The 23,408-nt window shown below is 41.7% G+C and overlaps 2 protein-coding genes across 3 annotated transcripts in view; one reads left to right on the top strand and one right to left on the bottom strand.

The window, feature by feature from the left end:
* kifap3a (kinesin-associated protein 3a) overlaps window positions 1–16,578 on the bottom strand; it is a 28,421-nt gene extending 11,843 nt beyond the window's left edge. Inside the window, exons 1-14 of the mRNA XM_057353831.1 lie at window positions 16,407–16,578; window positions 15,984–16,115; window positions 15,698–15,843; window positions 15,551–15,609; window positions 15,263–15,404; window positions 9,230–9,329; window positions 8,719–8,843; window positions 8,438–8,536; window positions 7,836–8,014; window positions 6,467–6,629; window positions 1,754–1,854; window positions 535–643; window positions 344–456; window positions 71–236 (exon numbers count right to left, since the gene is read on the bottom strand). Coding sequence (XP_057209814.1) covers window positions 71–236; window positions 344–456; window positions 535–643; window positions 1,754–1,854; window positions 6,467–6,629; window positions 7,836–8,014; window positions 8,438–8,536; window positions 8,719–8,843; window positions 9,230–9,329; window positions 15,263–15,404; window positions 15,551–15,609; window positions 15,698–15,843; window positions 15,984–16,115; window positions 16,407–16,438 — 1,666 coding nt within the window. The 5' untranslated portion in view covers window positions 16,439–16,578. The remainder of the gene's footprint in view (window positions 1–70; window positions 237–343; window positions 457–534; window positions 644–1,753; window positions 1,855–6,466; window positions 6,630–7,835; window positions 8,015–8,437; window positions 8,537–8,718; window positions 8,844–9,229; window positions 9,330–15,262; window positions 15,405–15,550; window positions 15,610–15,697; window positions 15,844–15,983; window positions 16,116–16,406) is intronic.
* Window positions 16,579–17,991: 1,413 nt separating this feature from the next.
* ntmt2 (N-terminal Xaa-Pro-Lys N-methyltransferase) lies at window positions 17,992–22,553 on the top strand. 2 transcript variants are annotated; one of them, XM_057353419.1, is made up of 4 exons: window positions 17,992–18,505; window positions 20,473–20,645; window positions 21,286–21,538; window positions 21,738–22,553. In XM_057353419.1, exons 1-4 carry the CDS (start codon window positions 18,331–18,333, stop codon window positions 21,854–21,856), a joined length of 720 nt encoding a protein of 239 aa, XP_057209402.1. In that variant the 5' UTR covers window positions 17,992–18,330; the 3' UTR covers window positions 21,857–22,553. The 2 variants fall into 2 exon arrangements, with proteins under 2 accessions (XP_057209402.1, XP_057209401.1); XM_057353418.1 differs by having other exon boundaries at window positions 21,637–22,553.
* The last annotated feature ends 855 nt before the right edge of the window (window positions 22,554–23,408 follow it).

The raw sequence follows: 23,408 nt of genomic DNA, 5'->3' as shown, positions 1-23,408 counted from the left end.
GATGCATTATGAAAGTTTGTATATTTATGATACTGCACAATGTCAGTTTCCATAAGATAAAGTTGTGGACCTGGTTTGAGGTGGTCTTTAAGATAAGGCACCAGGTTATACTCCTTGAGCACCAGTTCCCAGTCCAGATCAGGAATTGTAAGATTGGAAAGAGTGCCCAAGCATTCAATCACAAACTCCTCCTCTTCCTTCTGTCCGATCTGAGCAGCCAGGTCTCCAACATAGTCCTAAAAAATACGATTCAACCACTGTTCCAAGTAAACAAACAACGAACCCCCCATGAATGTAAACAAACGATAAACCCCAATGAGTGAATTTTTGTTTTAACTCTCACAATGAACAGATTCTTAGACGCTCCATCATGCTGAGATATATTTCGGATCATCTTCATCATTAGAGGGTCCTTGAGCTTCAGTGCTCTCTTCATCAGCATTTTCAGACCGTTACCTTGACAAAACACACAAAAATCCACAAGTGAGTAAATCCTCTGGGTTTTTGTAAGTGTCTGTGGATGTTTGTGTTTACCTTCACACATGATCTGGGCGTTCCTCTTGTTGGCAGCCAGATTGATGCAGAAGGAAATTAGTTCTGCATCAATCCTCTCCTCTCCACAATCAAACAACATCTTCATGACCTGTCAATCATCCAGCATAACATTTTATTTTAAGATAAAACAGTTTTTCAAGTTTAACTCATTTTAATCTGATCATGATGTCGTAAATGCTTTCAAAGGTAGAAAGTGCATTATAGTTTTGCAATCTGATATGAATCTGTGACCAAGTGGCAAGGTCAAAAACCGTTAAACAATCTTTAAAGACAGGCAGCAGGTCTCAGCTCAGTTACCTCATACATATTTAAAAGCTTCAAAAGACGTGGCCCTCTTTCTCAAAACATCCAACTCAACAAAGTCCTGACCCGCCTAGAACCTAAATCAAACCCGCCTTTGTCCTCTCAAAAAAGCAGGACAGAACATTCTTTCCTAACTCCTGCGCCCAATTTGTACTTTTCCCAGAAGTCCCGGGGTTACTGATTTTCTCCAACGGATCCTAACTTTAGACGAAAGCCTCACGTGTCACTCTCCATTAGCTCGGCTGATGTCACCACACCCCGGGCGGAACCGAGGGCGGACTCCGCTACCTGAGGCTAGAGAGGGTACAGCAGGGGTCTTACAGAAAATGTTAAAAAGGGGCCTGTACTGAAGTGGTCAAAGGTTGTCAACATCGCCCCCTGACGTTAACGATAAGCAGGAGGTCCGCAGAGAGAGCTCGGCTGGAGAGTAAGCAAAGCATAGCGAGTTCCATACTGAGTATCACATAGCAGGCGCCCTGCAGCCTAAATCACGCTGGCTAGACTTACTGGCACCTGACCTGCTTCCACATGCACCATCCAGTCGCCCAACCAAAACCACGAGAACCCCCAGCCAGCAGTCGCTGTTTTCATCTCTCAAGTCACCTAATTTGTCTACGCAAATCGCATTAACTTCGTCTTCTCTTAAAATCGTGGTGCGTTTCCATCGTCTTCTTTCTGCATCTCTCCAATGTATTTCAATGAATTATTTACATATTTTTAACTCAGCATACTACTAATACTTCACTCTCATTTATATGCAGTAAAAGTCATTGATTCATTAACAATGACATCATCAATAATCATCGAATGAGGGTAAAAGCGAGTGAGTTATTTCAGTTATAGCGATCTCAAGTCTCTGGCTATAAGCTCATGCTAATGCAAGCTGACCTCTCACCTGTGGAATGCAGTCGGTGTAGGCAAACATGGACTTAAAACGGTCGTCCATGCTGATGTGGTACAGAATGCACATGGCGATCTGTCTCTGCGCTTCGTCTCCTGAAACACAAACACACCCGGGCAATGAATGGACAGACAGACTGTTCAAATGCTTTTAAACACCTCCTTTAGTTGGAATATATGAGGTATACTATAAAGAGATTATGAAAATCAATGCATGACTTAAATGTCACCGGCCACTCTGGAATACTTGATTGGTCAATCGCTGCAGCTGCGCTTCAGATCCTTTCGGGATAATGACAAACTGATGGCACATTATCCCATATTTAACTTTCATTAACGATGCGCTTAAGGTCATTTGAAGCGCTTTTTTTCACTTAACATTTCCCAGGTACAGAAAGTAAGAGCAACATCGAAAAAGATGCTTAAAATGAATAAGAATATAAAATAGGTCTGTCAAACGATTAATCGTAATCGCATCCAGAATAAACATTTGTGTTTACATAATATATGTCTGTGTATTGTGCATATTCATTTTGCATTTATAAAAACATACACGTACATGCATATGTTTAAGTAAATATTTCCTCAATATGCATACGTGTATGTGTTTATAAATACAAAATTAATATGCACAGTACACAGACATATAATATGTAAGCATATTCGATATTGATTAATTGATTATTAATTCATATTTATTTCTTTATGTGGCACATTGAATAATTTTTTTCTTTTTTTTGGTTCCACGCCTGGCAAAATTATATAATTTATTGACTTACCAGTAAATTCTATTTATTAATTTCAGTCCAGTAGCACCATTTTATATGACACAAAAACCAAAATATGAATGTATATAATTCTATATGAATATATGTAATATTATAGTATACAGTATTGAAACACAAACATTGATATGTGAATTCACTAATTCTTAATGATTAAAGATTAATCAATCAACACAATCAAAATCAATTGATGATATTTCTGAAAGGTCAAGGGTTGTTGCACAACCTCATTAATAAACATAAGTCATGTTTTAATGTTCAATCCTATAACACACCACAAGAACAAAATCAAATGCCCTCATGTTCAATATATCTAGTCCCTTTCTTGTACATGAATCAGTGTTCACGATTCTGCACAAGGGTGCAGAAAAGCATGAAAGAATTCTTTTTGAATCTGTGGACCTTTAAAAAGCTATTCTGTAATTCTAAACTGTGCACCATTAGAGCACACTGTCCCCTTCACAGAGACCCTAGACCTACAAAACCTGAGACTTAATCAGACGCAGGACCCTCGATAGTGGGGGGGGTCAGGTCGGAGCCGGCCGCGAACCCTTTAGGCGAGGTTATCTCAGCCTATTGAAGCCAGATGTGACCCTGAAAAGAGAAGGGCTTCTCCATTTAATTGGAGGAAAAAGGAGGAAGCATAAATTTTACTGCCATTAATAACTTCAAGCCGAGCTGCTCGGCATTGCAAGTGCTACGGATTGGCCCACACATGTGCTTCTCATTAGCTGAAGACACACACGAGCGTACAAAACGGGCCCCAGCACGCACTATGAGGTCAAACGCAATCTCGCACACACCCCGGGTTAACGCCTCGGCCGGCGCGCAGGGCGAGAAAAACGGGGGATCCTTTATGAGGATGGAGGGCCTGTAAAAAAAAATGTTCAAAACAGCCCTGGAGCCTGGGAGAAAAAAGGCCATTAAAAATTCATTATCCTGTTCAGGGTGCATTTAGTGAGAGAGCAGGAGAGCTAAACTTCAATTACACCCTAGTAAGATTTAAACCACCCAACCACCATAAAAACCATGACAGCTTCAGCCGACCACTACAACACCCATATCCATTTGATCAGACATTGAGCACATGTTTAATAGTAAACAGAGCTGCTAAATAAAGTTGTGGGCATTCTAATGACAAATGAAATCCAAAGTAGGGCTGCAAATAACGATTATTTTGGTAATCGATTAGATAGACGATTCTTTTTTCAATTAATCAGATAAAAGGTTTAATTAGATCTGTTGCTTATAACTAAATCAGAAATGGGAAAAGTATACACAACAGAACTCATTAGCCTTCTCCCAAAATGTTGTGTATGTCTCCCTAATTAACACACCAAGGCTGATGAGTTGATTCAGGTATGTCTCAAAACATGGGAGGTTGACCATGGAAATCATTATTTTTTTGTAGCATGAAAAGTGAGACATTTGTCATTCAAATGTAGTGAAGTACAGTAAAAAGTAGGCCTACCCAGAAAAATATATACTTTAGTATAGTACAGATCAGTGGCGTAACTTTGTTTTGAAAAGTGGTGGGGACAAAGACGACACAAACAATACTTTAATAAATAATTTCTGTAATAACTCGTTGGGAATATTCACAAGCGCGAAAAATGTAGGTGACTCCTCCTCTAGAAAACAGTATAAAAACTGCGCCGCTTTGGCCTCAGTGGTGTAACGTTAGTGCGAAAGACGCATGACAAATAATATTGACACTGTCTTGAAGCAGGTTCGGATCCACTGAACTCACTATTCTAAATTGTTACATCACATCACATATCAGATCTGCTTCCATTTGTTTTTAAAATAAAAACTACTTAAACGAATGTGTGTTTTCCACATGTAAAAAATTTGGTGTTTGACACAGATTACCTGTCGGTGGGTCAACGATTGAGACGTTTGGGAACCCCCTGCTAATAAGGACAAACATTCAAGTATACAGATGGAAAAATAATATCTTTATTATCTTATTTTTAATATCTTATTTTCACTTATTACAACGGGCATTGCCAGATAGGCTACAAATATACAACAAACCTTCTAAATTTTGTTTTGAAATTATGAAACTACAGTTGTGACTTTTTCCATTTATTGGAGTTTTCTATCAAGTACCAAAATGTAATTTATCTTGCAATAGACGATAGCAACCGCATGTCGAGAACAATAAGGACGAATATATAGCACCAAAGTACAATTAAGCGCAAAATGTTTGGTACATGTATGACTTGAACAGCCATTTTCAAATTTTTCATCATTTTCTTAAAAATAAATACCTTTACAATCTGATATGTGATAGGGAAAAAGTTCAACAAACAGCAGTCCCGAACCCACAACGACATGAAGTAGGTAACACATGTTTTATGCTCTACACCAATGGAGCAGTCGATTATCGAGTGCCTTTCTTACATTTTGTCTATTCCAATTTGATTTGAAACTGATGGGCGGAGTTACTATAAATAGCCTCTGCTTACAAAGTGGGCTACTTTCACGGTAAATATTAGACACTCCGTATTTTTTATTTCTTCCAATAAGTGGTGGGGACAAAATTGAATTTGGCAAAAAGTGGTGGGGACATGTCCCACCCATCCACCCGCAAATTACACAAATTATTAAAAACAGCGCAGCTCGGGCTGCACGGAGAGAAACGTCTAAAATTTTAAGTTTAAAAGGGAAGAAGACGCACCTGATTTATAACTGCGCAGCTCGCAAGTGACGTCACAGACCAACTAATCGATAATGAAATTCGTTGACAACTATTTTCATTATCGATTATTATCGATTTTATCAACTAGTTGTTGCAGCCCTAATCCAAAGTTACAAATATAAGCTATTTTGGTTTAACTTTTTCAATTTAATATTACGGCATGACATGGACATCACAGTCGTGAATCAGCGAATTCTGCGTTTTGTCTCTGTGATAACTCAAGAAGAAGGGCGGAGTGGATACCAATCCCCACTTTCATCTTATCTGCAAGGTCACGACCCTCAAAGTGGCTTCTGTGATTTAAAAGACAATAGTCATAAAGGATCAGAGCAGAAAAGGGTACACGTGGTGCACCCTGAAGATTCATGAGACATCTGCTGTTCTTTGATAGCACAGGAGTGGACATTCGTACACGTTAGATAAAAACAGACGTTATCCTCGCATTTTTCAAAAATACTAACAAAAACACTATATAGTATCATCTACACTACCAAGGGACCATTAGCTGCTGGCAGCCGGTGCAAGCTGTTCAAAAAGAATGGGCAGTTTTATGACGGAGAGAAAATCTACACAAGCCGCGAAATGTAGACTTCCCTCACGCTGGAAAATCAACATTTACTTTAGAGGTGAGGGTGTTTTTTTAACAAATATATTACATTAATTGCGTGGGACACACAACTCCCCCCTGGGGCACTTTAAAAGATGCATCACTGGTGCCAAAGCCAACCATGCCTATACGCATAGTCCGTGCACCAATCGTGTGCTGTTTCATCTCAGGAAGTGCTCTTTGAAAGGCAGGACAGAGCCAGACTATAACTGCTACACGAATTAGCTGGAGAAACTTGTATCCTTAAACACAACATGTTGTAAACTAGTTTCCCACAGCTTCCACTGCTGTCTTGATGGTTGTAACTTGGCTTCTGTCTGTCAACTAGGCAATTTTGAATCATAAACATTAGAAAGCACAGAGCCAACTGGAGAAAAGCACAACATTAACTTTGGGGTTCCCACTCAGGAAACAGCAGTTAGCAGTAAGCGGTGCATTTCTATGCCACTGGCAAGATCAAATGGACATTTTAGCGGCCCAACGAATTGACACTGGTTTAAGTTTGGGGCAGGGGTGTTTGGAAAACCAGATTGGAACCGATATCTATTTTTGCAATTCTGTTATCTAAAAGAGTGGTCAGGATAGTTTCACAAACTTCTTCCAGAATCTTACCGAGCAGTGAGGTGAGTTTGGGCAGAAGGCCCACCTGCACCATCTTGCTGCGGAGGATGGTGTCGAAGGAGAGATTGAGGAGGAGACGCAGGGTGACGTTCAGGAGATCCTCATGTTCACACGGCACCAGTTTGGCCAGCTTCTCTACTGTGTCTGTCTCAGCCTACCAGAGAAAAAAAGATTATTGTAGTAGAGTAAAAACAGAGAAGACACACTAATATGGATTCAAAGGATACACATTACCAAATCTTCACAGTCACAGCCAATAAATCGATATTATAGATTATTATTCATACAGATATATAAAGTCATCAGGAAATCAAAATTGACTTCAATATGCAGTTATGCAGAATGGACTTTTGCACCAATGAGATTTCAGGATGGGTGGGGCTGCCCAGCGACACCCCAATAAATAGCAGTCAAGCAATAAAAAAAAGCCTCCTATCATTTATAGCACCTGGAGATGGTGTAAGAGCTTGATTTAAGGTCAACCAGTTAGGTCTGTTAGTTATGGGCCTGTGGCTTTGCTTGTTAACACATCTGCCTGCTTCAACTGTGGTCAAAGTCAGCCACAGACAGACAGCCCAGCAGAAATGTGATCCCCATTAAACCACTGTTCACAGCCTGGAACCAGTTTTCAAATCAAGCCATCAGTGTTAATAACTGCCTACATCCATATTCTTATATTTACACTCAGACTGCAGAAAATGTGAGAAAACAACTCCACAACCATCATCTCCAATAGATCAAGACTGTTAACTTAACTGTATGGGGCCACATTTGTTGTAAAATAACATATTCGCTACATTTCTGTGAACACAAGACATCTGCGATAAAATAAATGTGATTTAATTCAGAAGAACCAAATTAGACTGTGATTAATGAATCCAAATTAAAGATGTAACAATCTCTCTTTTAAAGGTTTGTGATTGGATGCAGATGGCAAACGTGATGGATAAAGTTGCCGTCTTGGGGTAGCCCAAAACATTATATGAGTAACTCAGAGTGAACTATGTGTCGGGAACAGGTGTGGCAGATTAAGAAAAGAGAGCACAATGAGTATAAATGGGGGCAACCAAACCTACTGGTCTACGATTTTAAGCACCGAAAAAAAATTCTGTCATCATTTAGTCACCCTCTTGTCATTCCAAACCTGTATGACTTTCTTTCTTCTGCAGAACACAAAAGATATTTTGAATGTTCTGAACCCCATTTACTTCCATTGTATGGACACAAAACCACTAAAACATTTCTCAAAATATCTTCTTTTGTGTTTCACAGGAGAAAAAGAGTTATACATGTTTTTGAAGACACAAAGGTGAATAAATGATAACATAATCTTTATCTTCAGGTGACTCTTTTCCCTCACCATGTCATTCTTATTCTCTAAGAAAATGCTGAGTTTCTTAAGGAAGGACACGACCAACACCAGCAGTTCTTCACCGTCTCTGTCCAATGTTTTCACAAGCAGGTGGACGATGTTCTTGTTCCTCATCTTCAGCTCTGTGCGGGTGTCCTCGGACAGATTTAGTAGCAGGTACAGAGCCACTGATGACACAGAAATGAATACAGCATATTATCTTCAAACTACTCACAAATCATAACCAGTGATGCAAGACTACAATGGATATGGCATTACGGTTTTCAAGTGAATTTCAGTCTGTAAGACGCAAAACAACCTTTAATGTACCCAAAAATGAAAATTATTTGATCTTTTTTCACCCTTATGTCATTCCAAACATGTATGTCTATTTTGCAGAATCAAATATCGGTAACCAAACAACATTGGCCCTCATTGTCTACCATTGTTTGGACACAAACCCACTAAGAGATTTCTCTTTTATGTTCCACAAAAGATAGAGTAATATACAGGTTTTGAACAACATGAGGGCAAATAAATAATGACAGAATTTTTATTTCTGGGTGAACTATCCCTTTAAGAACTGGGAAATGGTGTGCAATGTCCACTACCTCTCAAAAGTTGTTCCTGTTTGGCCAGAAGTCCATGGTACTTTTTCAGAGCTTTCTCATAGTCTTTCTTCAGGTTCTGATTGTCCGGGTCATCATCCCGTTCAACAAGTCAAGGACCAATGACCGTAGGTCCAAAGCAATAATCAAAGGGCACGATTTTAATCAAAACATAACATCGCACCCTCTGACCTTTGGCTTAACTCTACCTTTGCCCTTTCTCTGACATTCTATTCCACTTTCACCTATGACCCCCCCCCCACACACACAAACTGAAAGGATATCAGCCGCCGCCTTCTTCTGCAGTTCGTCCTGCCACAGGTCATATCTCTTCAGCTCATGCTCAATTATATTCATGCACAGCGCTCCAATCTTGTAGTGCGTGATGAGGCCGTGGAACTGGGAGAAACTGGAGATAAATAGCTTGTTTGTCTAACTGAAACCTGCACCGCGTGGACCGTAAAGGGGATTCATATTCAGCAGTGCCAAAACAAAACCTCAAATCATGTCAAACATGGTCACTCACCAAGACAATAATGAACGTTGGTTAACCAAACCATCACACACAAGAACGACTCACATTTTCACATTTACCTAGTCTCATACATCCTCATATGAGATTTGACAGCAGCTGATGTCATGTTATGATAAGAGTACATTTAATATTATGATTCTTGAGAAAGAAAATATGGCCTCCAAATGGCACGCCGCCATTGTTGTGTCTATATACAACACCCATCAAACTACGTAAATAGTGAGTCTTGGCTAGACTGTGCAGATGTGCGACTCTTGCACCTTGAGAAGCAGAAGAAGACGTAGATGATGGTGGTTGCCAAATCGACGCTCTGCTTCCAGTCTTCTCTCAGGACTCGAGCCAGCGCTACGAGAGCAGTCTCTGTGGGAAAGCAGACAAAACACTAAATGCTTTCACTGCTCATGAAAAATACTCACATTGTGAAAGCGACAACAGCTTGATATATGTGAATGATGGTGAAAATGGATAGTATGTACTGATTCTTTACATAAGTGGTAGAACATGAAATGCATTGTGGGTACAATTGAGACAGTCATGTGCTGTAGAAACAAAAATTTGGTTAGAGTTAAAAACAGCAGTGGGGTCAAACAGATTGGACAAATGAAAGGAAAGAGGAGATGGTCAGATCTCATATGGCATGAGAATGGGACTTCCTGTTTGTGAGATCATGTGTGCTTCACTGTCATGCTACCCGCTGGGCCTTTTCTTATTTCTGCATGAAACATCCTTTATACCCCATTTTACAACTAATATGTGTTATAGATTATTTATGTTTTTGTAAATTCAGTGAACATAAATTAATTCATTAATGCAACAAAGAACACATATTTTAAAGGGGTTTTTCATTAAAGACATGAACAAGCGCTCATAAAGCATATAAAACTACTGTGAGCCCTCAAACGTCTGTTTGAATAAATGTAAAGTAAACAATAGTTTTAAATTTTAGGCAAACCCTAAAATACTGTCACATAGGGATGTAACAATATCAAAATTTCACTGTGTTATAATACCTCTGTGGCAAGGGGGGTGTGGTTCAGCGAGGTCCGCAGCGGGAGAGAGAGCTGGGAGACGAGCGGTGAGTAAATGGGGCGAGTGCAAATGACAAACACCTGTGTTCCATTCCAGTAATTGGCGTGGGGAAGCATAAAGCCGGCGGAGAAGCAGAAGCCGGCGAGAGAGACCTAGGACTACTGCTGGAGTTCCAGAGCCCGAGAGAGACTGAGAATCCTAAAGTGACGATAAGGCTTATGTTTGTTGTTTTTGTGAAAGCGCATGTGGCGCAACGTCTTGTGTTTCACTTCCGCGTGTGGAAATAAAGCCTTTTATCCAGCAGTAGTCAACCCGACCTCTTCCTTCTTGACTCTTGCGAACGTGTTACAGTGGTGCCGAAACCTGGGAGGAAGGAAGAAGGGAAGCCGTGGCCATTATGCAGTCTCCGCCGGCAACGCCATTTGCGGACGTCATCTCATCGCTCGCGGTCCTCCATCGGGAACAACATCAGGCCTTGCTGCAGCTGCGGAGTGACCAGGAGGGTCGATTCCAGGCCATCCTCCAAGCGCAGCAAGAGGACCGCGAGACGTTCCGGAGCTGGATGTACCGGGAGGTTTCAGGCAGGGGGCCGCGGCGCGGCGGCGCCCTCGCCCCACCTGTTGCTGATGAAGATGGGCCCCCAGGATGAACCTGAAGCATTCCTCGACCTCTATGAGCGGGCAGCAGAGACCAGCGGCTGGCCAAGGGACCAGTGGGCGATGCGTCTGATCCCGCTGCTATCGGGCGAAGCACAGGTGGCGGCCCAGCAACTGCCTCCCCAGAACCTCCTGGTCTATGATGAGCTACGGAGAGCCATCCTGCAGAGGGTCGGCCGGAGCCCTGAGGAGCATCGCCAGTGATTCTGGTCGCTGGGACTGGCAGAAACCGGCCGGCCCTTCGTCCTAGCTCAACAGCTCCGGGACTCCTGCTGCAGATGGCTGATGGCCGAGGGAGGCGACGTCGAGAAGATCATCGACCGGGTGGTACTGGAACAATTCACGACTTGCCTACCCCGGAAGACGGCGGGGTGGGTCCAGTGCCACCGGCTGACGTCGCTGGACTCGGCCATCTAGCTGGCGGAGGATCATATGGTCACGTGCCTCGGGGTCGGCGAGCCCTTGCCAGCAGCCTCTCTCTCCTCACCTTCACCGACCAGACCGGTCCCTGCTCCCCGGACTCGGCCACCCGGACCACCGAGAGTCACGCCAGGCACCTGCCCCATTTCCTACCGCCCAGGCGGCCTGGGCCGGCCTGTTGGCGATGCAGGGACCCGGACCATTTCCTCAACCGCTGTCCTATGATGGAAGTGGGGGTCCCGGATGCGCCTCAGGCTGCCCCCGGGCAGGCTGGCTAGTACCAAATACCTGTGAGTATTAGGGGGGTACATATCAGGCTTTGGTGGACTCAGGTTGCAACCAAACCTCTATCCACCGAAGCCTGATTCGGCCCGCGGCATTGGATAAAGGCTGCGCAGTAAGGGTACGGTGTGTGCACGGTGATGTGGTAAAGTATCCCTTAATGTCCTTGCCTATACAATTTAGAGGGAAAAAGCATAGTGTAGAGGTGGCGGTTAATCCCCACCTCCGACATCCGCTAATCCTAGGGACGAATTGGCAGGCTTTTCCTGAATTATTGGGGTTTTTGTGCGCGGATGTCGCTTGGGGAAAGAGGAAGTGGGGAAGGTGAGGGCTCGTGCAGGCGGGCAGCGCTGAACCGGGGCCGGAAGGCGCTGACTCAGGGGAACCGAGCGGAATCGAGAGGCTGATCCTCTCGGACCGCGATGACTTTCCCCTGGAGCAGGCCCGAGATGAGACCCTGAAACGGGCATTTGAACAGTTCTCTTCCATCGACGGGCAGGCTGTCCACCCTGCTCGGCCCCTCGCCTTCTCGTACTTCGCGATCAGGAACAACCGGTTATATCGAGTGGCCCAAGACACTAAGACCAAAGAAGATATAACTCAGTTATTAGTTCCAAAGAACCGCCGGGAAATGCTTTTCCAGGAGGCTCATTGTAACCCCATGGCAGGACATTTGGGACAGAATAACACCCTAAATCGCCTCATGGCCCGATTCTTTTGGCCGGGCATTCACGACAACGTGCGCAGGTGGTGCGCATCTTGTCGGGAATGTCAGCTGGTAAATCCGCCGGCCTCCCCAAAAGCACCATTGCGCCTCCTACCGTTAATGCAGGTCCCCTTCGAAAGAATTGGTATGGACCTCATCGGGCCATTAGAGCGATCAGCAAGGGGGCATCGTTTTGCATTAGTCATCGTGGACTATGCAACACGATATCCCGAGGCAGTGGCCCTCCGCAGAATTTCGGCGAAGAGTGTTGCGGAGGCACTGTTTCGTGTCATCTCCCGGGTGGGGATTCCCCGCGAAGTCCTCACAGACCAAGGCACGGCGTTCATGTCACGTACGTTACGCGAACTGTAATTACTGGGCATTAAATCGATTCGCACCAGCGTTTTCCACCCCCAAACAGACGGCCCGGTGGAACGATTTAACCGCATGTTGAAAACCATGATTCGTAAGTTCGTCCACGAGGATGCCAAAAATTGGGACAAATGGTTGGAACCCTTCTTATTCGCGGTACGAGAGAGGTCCCCCAAGCCTCCACGGGGTTTTCCCCCTTCTAGCTTCTGTACGGACGTCAACCCCGAGGGGTGCTAGACGTCCTGAAAGAACTTGGGAGGACGGACCTTCTCAGAGCAAGAATGAAATTCAGTATGTCCTGGACCTGAGAACAAAACTCCATACACTGGGGCGGCTATCTATGGAGAATTTGTTACAGGCCCAGGACAAGCAAAGCCGTTTGTATAACAGGGGAACCAACTTAGGAAAGTTCACTCCGGGAGAGAAAGTGCTTGTATTGCTCCCAACTTCGAGTTCTAAATTACTTGCAAAGTGGCAAGGACCCTTCGAGGTTACACGGCAAGTGGGAGATCTCGATTATGAGGTCGTTTGGACAGATAGGAGGGGAGCACGTCAAATTTACCACCTCAATCTCCTTAAAAAATGGAGCGAGGAGGAGTCTGTGATGCTGGCGACGGTGGTGAGCGGAGAGGAGGATCTCGGGCCGGAGGCGAATATCAAAACACAATCCCTCGCCCTGGCTCCAGGGGGAGATCACCTCTCACCCTCCCAGATTACGGACGTGGCCCGTGTACAAGCAGAGTTTGCAGATGTGTTCTCCCCCCTTCCTGGCCGAACGAATCTTATTCAGCACCACATTGAGACGGAGCCCGGGGTAGTGGTGCGCAGTAGACCCTATCGATTGCCTGAACACAAAAAAAAGTGGTTCAGGCAGAATTAGACGCAATGTTGAAGTTGGGGGTAATAGAAGAATCCGCCAGTGACTGGGCGAGCCCGATAGTTTTAGTCCCTAAAACGGTTCTGCGTGGATTATCGCAAGGTTAATGCCATGTCGAACGAGTCGACGAATTGCTTGATCGGCTGGGCACAGCTCGATTTTATTCGACACTGGATTTAACAAAGGGATACTGGCAGATCCCCTATCTCCCGTATCTAAGGAAAAAACAGCCTTCACCACGCCGTTCGGATTGCACCAATTCGTTACCCTTACGTTCGGATTGTTTGGGGCTCCGGCCACTTTTCAGCGCCTCATGGACCGCATCCTCCGCCCGCATGCGACGTATGCCGCTGCCTATCTTGACGATATTATTATCTATAGCAATGACTGGCAGCGGCATATGGAACATCTGAGGGCGGTGCTGGGGTCGCTGAGGGAGGCCGGACTCACGGCCAATCCGAAGAAGTGTGCGGTTGAGCGGGTGGAGGTCAGGTATCTGGGCTTCCACTTGGGCCAGGGGTAGGTGCGTCCCCAAATTAATAAGACTGCAGCAGTTGCAACCTGCCCAAGGCCTAAGACCAAAAAGGAGGTGAGACAGTTCCTGGGGCTGGCGGGGTATTACAGGAGATTTGTACCTAATTATTCGGAGCTCACCAGCCCGCTGACTGATCTCACTAAAAAGGAGGCCTTTACCCAAGTGAAGGCTGCCCTGTGCGGCGAGCCGCTCCTACACTCTCCTAACTTTTCTCTCCCTTTCTTGCTGCAGACTGACGCGTCGGACAGAGGGCTGGGTGCAGTCCTGTCCCAGGAGATGGAGGGGGAGGAACGGCCGGTGCTGTATATTAGCCACAAGCTCTCAAAGAGAGAGGCTAAGTACAGCACCATCGAGAAGGAGTGTCTGGCGATCCGGTGGGCCGTCCTCACCCTCAGATATTATCTCTTGGGATGGGAATTCACCCTCTGTTCGGACCACGCTCCCCTCCAGTGGCTCCACCGCATGAAGGATACCAACGCGCGGATCACTCATTGGTATATTGCTTTGCAACCATTCAAGTTCAAGGTGGTCCACAGGCCGAGTGCACAGATGGCTGTGGCCGACTTCCTCTCCAGGCGAAGGGGGAGGGGGGGCTGCAGGCCGGATGGCTCCCCGGCCAGAGTCGGGCGGTGGGGGTATGTGGCAAGGGGGGCGTGGTTCAGCGAGGTCCGCAGCGGGAGAGAGAGCTGGGAGACGAGCGGTGAGTAAATGGGGCGAGTGCAAATGACAAACACCTGTGTTCCATTCCAGTAATTGGCGTGGGGAAGCATAAAGCCGGCGGAGAAGCAGAAGCCGGCGAGAGAGACCTAGGACTACTGCTGGAGTTCCAGAGCCCAAGAGCCAAGAGAGACTGAGAATCCTAAAGTGACGATACGGCTTATGTTTGTTGTTTTTGTGAAAGCGCATGTGGCGCAACGTCTTGTGTTTCACTTCCGCGTGTGGAAATAAAGTCTTTTATCCAGCAGTAGTCAACCCGACCCCGACCTCTTCCTTCCTGACTCTTGCGAACGTGTTACAACCTCGGTATAAAGTCCATGATACGGTATCTATTGCAATATTTACAATTACTAAAAATGACTGGGAAACGTGCCATAAACATCCTCTTTTCTTTGTCCTCTAATCCTAACTGTTGCTTAGAGGTATGAGTTATAGTATGAGATGGGTCAAATGACCTAAAAATCCCTTTTATAAAATAAAATAATTGCATCAGATGGACCTTGCCAAAGGTAACATAAATAATTTTTCCTAACATTCTCAATGTTAGGCCAGGAAGACCTATCGTTTCATACAGTCATGTGACCACGATAATATTGAGACAATTTTGCGATAACGCGATATCGATAATATTGTTACCTCCCTACTTTCACAGTGTCTATAACACATATTTTAACCCCAGACCCCAGGGTTACATCGCACCGTTCTGCAGCAACTCTTCCAGGTTGTCAGGGTTACGGGCTAAGTGGAGGATGAGTGTAGCTCCTCTGATCTTCTCCGGGATTTCCTCATACAGAAACTCTACATATTCATCTATGCTATTAATGTTGGCCTCCTCATCCAACTAAAGACACAGAAGCAACGAGAGCAAAGGTATTAGTTAACATAGAAACAAAATCTACGCAAAATGTTACATTTACATACACTAAACATAAATGTGTGTAAGTGATTTATGTAACATAAGATTAAAACGTTAATCTCAGGCTATACCTCAATCCCTTCAAAGGGATTCAGATCTCTTGGTTTGATCTGTTTCTTCTCTTTATTTTCTAAATAAAAATACAAGGCAAAGCAAACAATAAGTATCAGGAGAATTGTTTTTTCTAGTAACAACACCATTGTCTGCACATCTCTTACCAGCAGGTTTCTTGCGATTCTGCAGGTAGAACAATAACTGTTCCACCTCAGGAAGTCTAGAAGGGGAAATGAGTCTGCATTCTTCCACTACCTTCCGTGCTAAAGACGCAATGTCTGTGTTGAAGTTCAAGCTTTTCAGACGAATTCTGCAAACAGAGAAAAATATTCTTGATTTTCTATCAAAGAAGACATATAAACATTATAAACAAAGTGAATTCTCCTATTTTAAAACTACAGATGTATGATGAAGCACTGCAGTTGATAAGATGAATTTGACAGATCTTACATTTTCTGACATTCTTTGCGTTCTCCGAGCATTGGGTCTCCCTTTTCTCCCAGTATTGTTGCTTCCACTTCATAGTGGACAACCAGGGCTTTTTCTGTCGGGTGGACATCTAAACTGCGACCCTTATATTGTCTGAACACAAGACATTCACATATTATTTATTTTAACACGCTCATTATCACTACTTCTTTTGTTATTATGACTATTATTACTATTTAGACAATCTAAAATGTACGTTACGCACATGTAAACAAACGCCATCATTAAAAAAAACACGTCTAAATGCACATAACGCACTTACAAAGCAAAAATCTTCGTCATAGAAAGGATTTACATGCATTTGTGATGTTCTCTGGTAAGAGCAAGATCGATTATAATTGTTGTTATTGTTTTCGTGCAACAGAGCTCAGAACGGATTCTTACCGTTTTAAATATCTGGTGTCCTCCGCCTGCATCGTTGCCCTTTTATTAAAGTAAGTTAATTCTGGAAGTAATTTCTGTTAAATGTTTTCTAATATCTGTACAGCTTCATCGTTTCTCCTCCGACAGGACGCTGCTGATGTTTGTTGTTGTTGCTACGGGCGTGTACTCTGCTTCGCTATGACGCGTTCAGTAGAAACCAGACACAGCCGTAAGAACAGTAAGCGCCATCTGTCTGTGTGGAGTTGTAGCGACACCTCAGAGCTCAGGGTAAATGGAAACCGTAACATTTATATTGCTTTTCAGCAGGGAAATTTTAAAGTAACTGCTTTCGTTGTTTCATCATCATCATTAACTTCATGTTAAGTGAGTTTATCAGAAAGAACTGACTCGTATTTCACAGAACAGTAGGCTACTAATCATTTCTGGAACATAGCTGTTTTAATAGCCTACTTTTAAAGGGATAGTTCACCCAAAAATGAAAATTCTGTCATCATTTAACGTTACTCACCCTCAAATTGTTTCAAACCTGTATACATTTCTTTGTTCTGTTGAACACAAAGAAATATATTTGGAAGAATGTCAGCAATTCTCAGTTCTGGGACATCATCCACTACCAAAGTAAAAAAAATATTTTTACAAAGATATGTTTCATCTGCTATATGTACAAATATATACCATTACTTTGGCATTTTTGGAATTAAATATGACCATATGTGTTGTACCTATATGTTATGATTTTATATGGAAAGAGAAATGAGTTTATTGGTAGATCTGTAGGTTTTGTGGTGACTGGCCTACCACACTTGTCATAATTCTCCATAATTTAAAGTGATAGTTCACCCAAAAATTAGGTTAAATCCTTAGGTTGTTCCAAAACTGTAGAATTTTCCTTGTTCTGCTAAACACAAAGAAAGATATTTGGAAGAATGTCAGTAACCAAACAGATCTCATCCCCATTGACTCTCATATATTTATTTTCCACACTATGGCAGTCAATGGGGGATGAGATTTGTTTGGTTACTGACAGCCTTACACATATCTTGTAAATTGGCTGACAAGCTACAAACCCTCAATGTAAATGTGATACATTGAGTGTTGCATATTTTTGCACTTTTACACTATTCATTTTGATCCCTGCATAAATAATCTGTAAACTCGTTCTCTAGTTCCACTGAATACACATTTCCAACTTATGTTTAGTTAGGTTCTCTGAATATCGAACACACTATCCATTACAGAGCTGATGAACCTTTGGCAATTAACCTAAATTTCAGACTGCAATCATATGAGTAACACCTGACGCATGAGCTTACATGACAAAAAATGAGAGGCTTGATATCTTATCATTCTCTCTCTCTCTCTCTCTCTCTCTCTCTCTCTCTCTCTCTCTCTCTCTCGGTATAAAATAACCTTGTTGCTTTAATTAACACTGCTGAATCTGCAGTGTTTGATTGATTAACCTTAAAAGAATAGTTGTGTCTTTAAACTGTCCTCACCGTCGTGAACTTGCCACCAATACCATGTATACAAACATAAGGCAGTGCTAAAAATAGTCATTACATGAGCTGTCTGTCACTGGCAGTGGATGAAGGCATGGACCTCTGGTCCATGTTCTGAAATGCTTAGGTTAAAGGCTGATGGTTCTTTCTGGATGTCTGTGACACTTGGGAGACAGATCTTCTTCTGAAACAGAGAAGGGACCACCCCTGTTCTAAAGCAATCGTTCTCTCATTCCTCCACTCCAGACCTAAAGCAGGTGATCTGATAAGCTGCGACAGATTCAAGCACCCTCCTGGGAAGGGAACGTATCTCTTCTGGCAGAGGTCTTCAAGCAGAAATAGCAGTGCTCTGGTAGTCTTCAGGATTTTGTCGACAGCCACGCATTTGCGATCATTTCACACCACATTGCAGAAGAAGCTTCAGAATGTCTGAATCCACCTCTATCATGGAGTTTAGTGGGACGCATCAAGCCTTCCGGGACCGCTGGGCGAAGACGGATGATGAGATGTGCAAGCACAGTATGTCTTTTCATCTTCACAACACCCTGAGGCAGGAGTTCTTCGCCAGCTACCTGTACCTTCTGGAACAGATTCCTCTGGGTAAGGAGGGTGTGTGAATGGTGAGATGAAGCCATGTGCCAGTGTGATGTAGCGTTTTGCTGTTTGAAAAGCAAGTTTGAATAGCCAGTTCCACACTGTACTGTACAAAGAATATTTAGTTTGAATTTATTTTAATTTGTGGAAATATTAATGAAACATTTTGAAGCATTTCATATTATGCAAGTGACTTTAAAACTACATTTGCAATTGTCTGATGATTATCTAAAACTCGATGTCTAATACACTAATGCAGGGGTTCTCAAAACTTTTTGGGCTAGGGACCCCTTAAAGGTGAGACAATTTTCCAAGGATCCCCTCAAAATTATAACAGTTATTAAGCATATGGTTACCACAATTTCATAGTGATAAATAATAACACATTTCATCTTGAATCGTTTTAATATAAAAGGGTTTCTTTAGGTGATTTACGTGTTCTAGTAAAACAGCACAATTTTATATTTTATAAATTATAGCAAAAATGAATTACTTCACGGACCCCTTAGCTATGGACTGCGGACCCCCAGGGGTCCCTGGACCCCATTTTGAGAACCTCTGCACTAATGCACTAAAGCTAAAAAACAATATTCATTGTACAGTGTACATATAGTACTGACCATTCCAGTGTTCAAGTAATGTGATTATTTTTATTATATGTGCAAAATGTGTAGGCATGCTGCCTGTACACTTTACACTCCATAAAGGTGATAATAAATACAAATGTAATGTCATGGGATTTTTTTCTGTCTGTGCATTACAGCAATGACAGCTGATTCCTGACAGACGATTACATATTTTATTATTAGCAACAATATATAGCAATCATGAATAATATATAACTAGGAAGTTAGAAATATTTTTCTTTAATGGTTGTGCCTTTAACTGTACTGATATATTTTTCTGCTCCACACAATGAATGAGGCGGTGGCTAAACTGTGTTAGCAATTCTGTCAATGTTGCTCTAAATTCGGCTTGATTGACAGAATGAGTTATTCATTGTATGATGTAAAAATAAGCACGATCGCAATTAAAAATCTGACACATCAGACACAAGAACAGCTTTAAAATACAGTATAAGAATGGATATTTGTTGAAACGAACTCAACAGACATTACACTTGAGCAGAAAATGCATACTGATAGTTGTACCGAATTTAACAAAATGCCTTGAAAATGTTCTTTTAATTTTGTATCTTGACAGTGTGAAGCTAAAGAAAGAACAATAAAAAAAGGAAGACCAAAAAAACCAGTCAAGATCGCTCCTTGGAACTCACGCCGAGTCTTGTCCAGTGTTACTATTTCTGTCTTTGGATACTGAACTTGAGGTTCATATGACAAACCCTGCTCACAATTTCAGGATCATAATTCACTTTACTTGCCATTTCTCACACCTGGCACTGCAGAAGGATCTTCCTGCCACTTATCTGCTGACCTGATGCTCGACTTCAAACTTTCCGAACGTCTGTTGACTCATGGCTGGATTATTCTTTTACCTTGTTCTCTTGTTGCAATTTAATAAGTCTGTTCTGTTAACTACAAGCCATTCAAGAAGACAGTATAGTGGGATATAAAAAGGTGGTTCTGACACTAAAATCCTATATAAAGTCCTGGATCTATGCCAATGTGTTACAAGCATCTTGAAGATGTTGCCACAGTTTTTATGGATTAGGTTCTCTTCCATTTGCTGTTTCTTAATCCCAGACTTGATCATTTATGGCTATTTTTGTTCTGCCACATTGAATGTATCAATAAACATTCAAATTAAACATTTTTTGTTAAGAAAAAAACCTAACATGTCCAAGTACTGTACAGCTGACATGTGATGTTTAAGATAAAGCACACTTTTTAGATTTGTCGTAATTTTATAAAACATCCTTTCTCTCTAATTTGTGAAGATTTTTTTCTGATTAGTGTAACTACTGAAATTATTTTTTTAACAAAGCGACTCCTATCTTACTTCTTTCCCCACAGTGAAACTCTATGCCGTGACTTGCGAGTACATTAAAGGGGAGAAGCAGTTTTACTACAGGGCACAGAATTTCTACAAGGACGTCCCGCCGTCAGAAGAGGGCATGATGGGAGATTTCGTGGAGATATCTGAGATTGACCTAGAGGGCTCAAGGCAGTTCCTGAAGAAATTTGTTGTATGTATTTTTTTTTTACAGAATACATGTCCTTTTATGTGTTTTCTTTCAAGCACAGCCAATGCACTGAAGTAGCCTGGCTATATGTAGGTTAAGACTTCCTCCGGGTGACAAAAATGGACCTGTGAACAGCCCTAATTATATTAGCTGGTGTAAAAATATACTGTAGATTGTATTTCATGAGTGTATTATGACAGTAGTCATATAGTAATCCGCAATATTCTCAAATTCACCTTCAGTTTTCAATGTGCCTATTCTTTAATATACACACAGTGAGAGTGTGCATCTGTTTTGATGAAGCATTTACTGTGAACTTGATGGTTTTAAAATGCATTTCAAAAATAATGTGTTTACTGTTTGTTAATTCCTTGCTTGTAATGGAGAACAAAACATCAAGTGTGCTGAAGGTCAGTGGAAACTTAAAGGGATGTTGACCCATAAATAAAATTATGTCATCATTTATTCACCCTCATGTGATTCAAACCTGCATATGGCTATTTCTTCTCTAGAACACAAAAGAAAATATTTTGAGAAATTTGAGTGGTTTTGTGTTCATACAATGGAAGTCAATCAATGTTGTAATTGATTGAATTAGTTATGTATTATGTTCTTCTTACAGTATATATTTTTCTCTTGGTAGGGTCCAGGAAAGGCGGGCACCAAGCGTGCATTAGACTGTGGCTGTGGAATTGGACGAGTGTCTAAAGGGGTTCTGTTTCCTGTGTTTGAAACCATGGAGATGCTCGACATGACGGAAGAGTTCATCCTTCACGCTCATGAATGTTACCTTGGAGATGATGCAGACCGGGTGGAAGCCTACTACCTTTACAATCTGCAAGAATTTATCCCACCTCCAAAAAGATATGATGTCATCTGGATGCAGTGGATTGCCTGTAAGTAACACATGTATTGTTTGCATGGGTTTATTTATGTGTAAAGTCAAATATAAAAATAAAAGTAAAATAGCCTGAAAACTTTTTAAATTCCTCAGGTCATCTTACTGATAAAGACCTGATGGAGTTTTTAGCTCGTGCTAAAGAGAGTCTGAAGCCTAATGGTGTGATCATCATTAAAGATAACATGACACGACAGGGGTGCAAGCTGGATCCCATCGACGGCAGCATTATTCGTCACTTGGACATCATGAAGAGTATCATTCAGAAAGCAGGTCTCACCATATTGGACGTGGAGAAACAGGAAGGGTTTCCTGAGGTCATCATACCTGTATGGATGATTGCCATGCGCTGACCCTATGAATGAAAGAGGTGATTAAGTTTGTATTCACACTTTTCAATGCACTTATTTATAGTATACATTCTATTGTAAAAATGCATAGGATGTTTAATTCCATTAAGCTTCCATTTACCAGCTAATATGTAAAAGGGTATTAACTGATTTTCAAGGTGTTCGGATCATTGTTATTTGAAAATTCTTTTCCATTGTTTAATTTTGGCAAGAACAAAAATGTGTAACATATCGCTGCTGTCATTCTGAAACCTTGTATCTCCATATTTCATGACTTTTATTTTTTGCCATAAATCATTATTATTAGTCACCCTTTATATTTGTCACTGAGTTTTGCAAATATCAAACAAAAAAGTATTAAAAACTGCTTGATAACTTGCATTCAGTGAAAAAGCTCAGTGTTTTACTGAAAAACAGCTAATTTGGACATACAAGGTTTTAGCAGGACAGTGAAGATATTAATTTTTTTTACATTAAAATAGAATGCTTCAGAATGCAGACAGCTGTATATAATTTTATTTACGTTTTCAGTCTGTTTAGTATTTTGTACATTTAGAATAAAATGTAAAGCTATTTATTATTATTTTTTAAATAAATAAACTACTTATTCTGTAAAAGATAGAATTAAGTGTAGTATGTGTCATTGTAAATGTTATTTAGAGTAATTAGTCTGCATAATAATAAAAACAAACTTTATCAGTGACATTTCTTCTCTTACAACCATGAATCACAACAATAAAAATAAAATAAAAAGTAACTGAATCACTTGGCCTATTCATCTATAATAATATATAATTTATAATATATTTGGATAAAAGCATCTTCTAAATGTAAATGTAAACTGGGTGCTTTGTGGGAGTTTTTAAATAAGAGAAACAGACAAATTTAACAAAATATTTAAGGATATTCCATGACATTAAAATCAGATATGATGTTCAGGCCCATTTGTTTAACGTTATATGCACTGTAACCACACAGTAAAATCACCTGTGTTAAAAAAGGTCAAATTAACACTCACGGTGCATATATCCACACTCTCAAAGTGTGGATTATACTTTGAGAGTGTACTATACCACTGTGGGGCGGTTTCCCAGACAAGGCTTAAAACTAGTCCTAGACTAAAATAAATGTAAGAGCCGTCTAAACTGAAAACAGTTAGCAGTGACATATCTTAAAATACATCAGTGCCTTTGTTTTGTCTCAAAATGCACAAAAGTAATGTTTTTTGTAAGGCGTTTTTGCAAAAACGACTTAAATGTCCTAATTTAACTAAGGCCTAGTCCTGGCTTAAACTAATCCCTGTCCGGGAAACCATCCCTTTGAGAGTTAATTTGACCCTTTTTAACACTGGCGATTTTGCTGTGCATGTTGTCACTATAGGAAGGGATCTTTATGGATCCCATATTTATAAAAATCAAACGGCGTTAAACCCTAGAATAATGTAAAAACAATGAAAACCTCAACGTGTTTCCCAAACCATGAAAAACCATATTGCTTAGGTAAATGGCTCTCAGATGG

This window comes from Triplophysa rosa, linkage group LG15 (assembly GCF_024868665.1).
Source record: "Triplophysa rosa linkage group LG15, Trosa_1v2, whole genome shotgun sequence".
Taxonomy (NCBI): domain Eukaryota; kingdom Metazoa; phylum Chordata; class Actinopteri; order Cypriniformes; family Nemacheilidae; genus Triplophysa; species Triplophysa rosa.
Note: the sequence above shows the minus strand (reverse complement) of the source record. Positions and strands in the feature narration are given on the sequence as shown.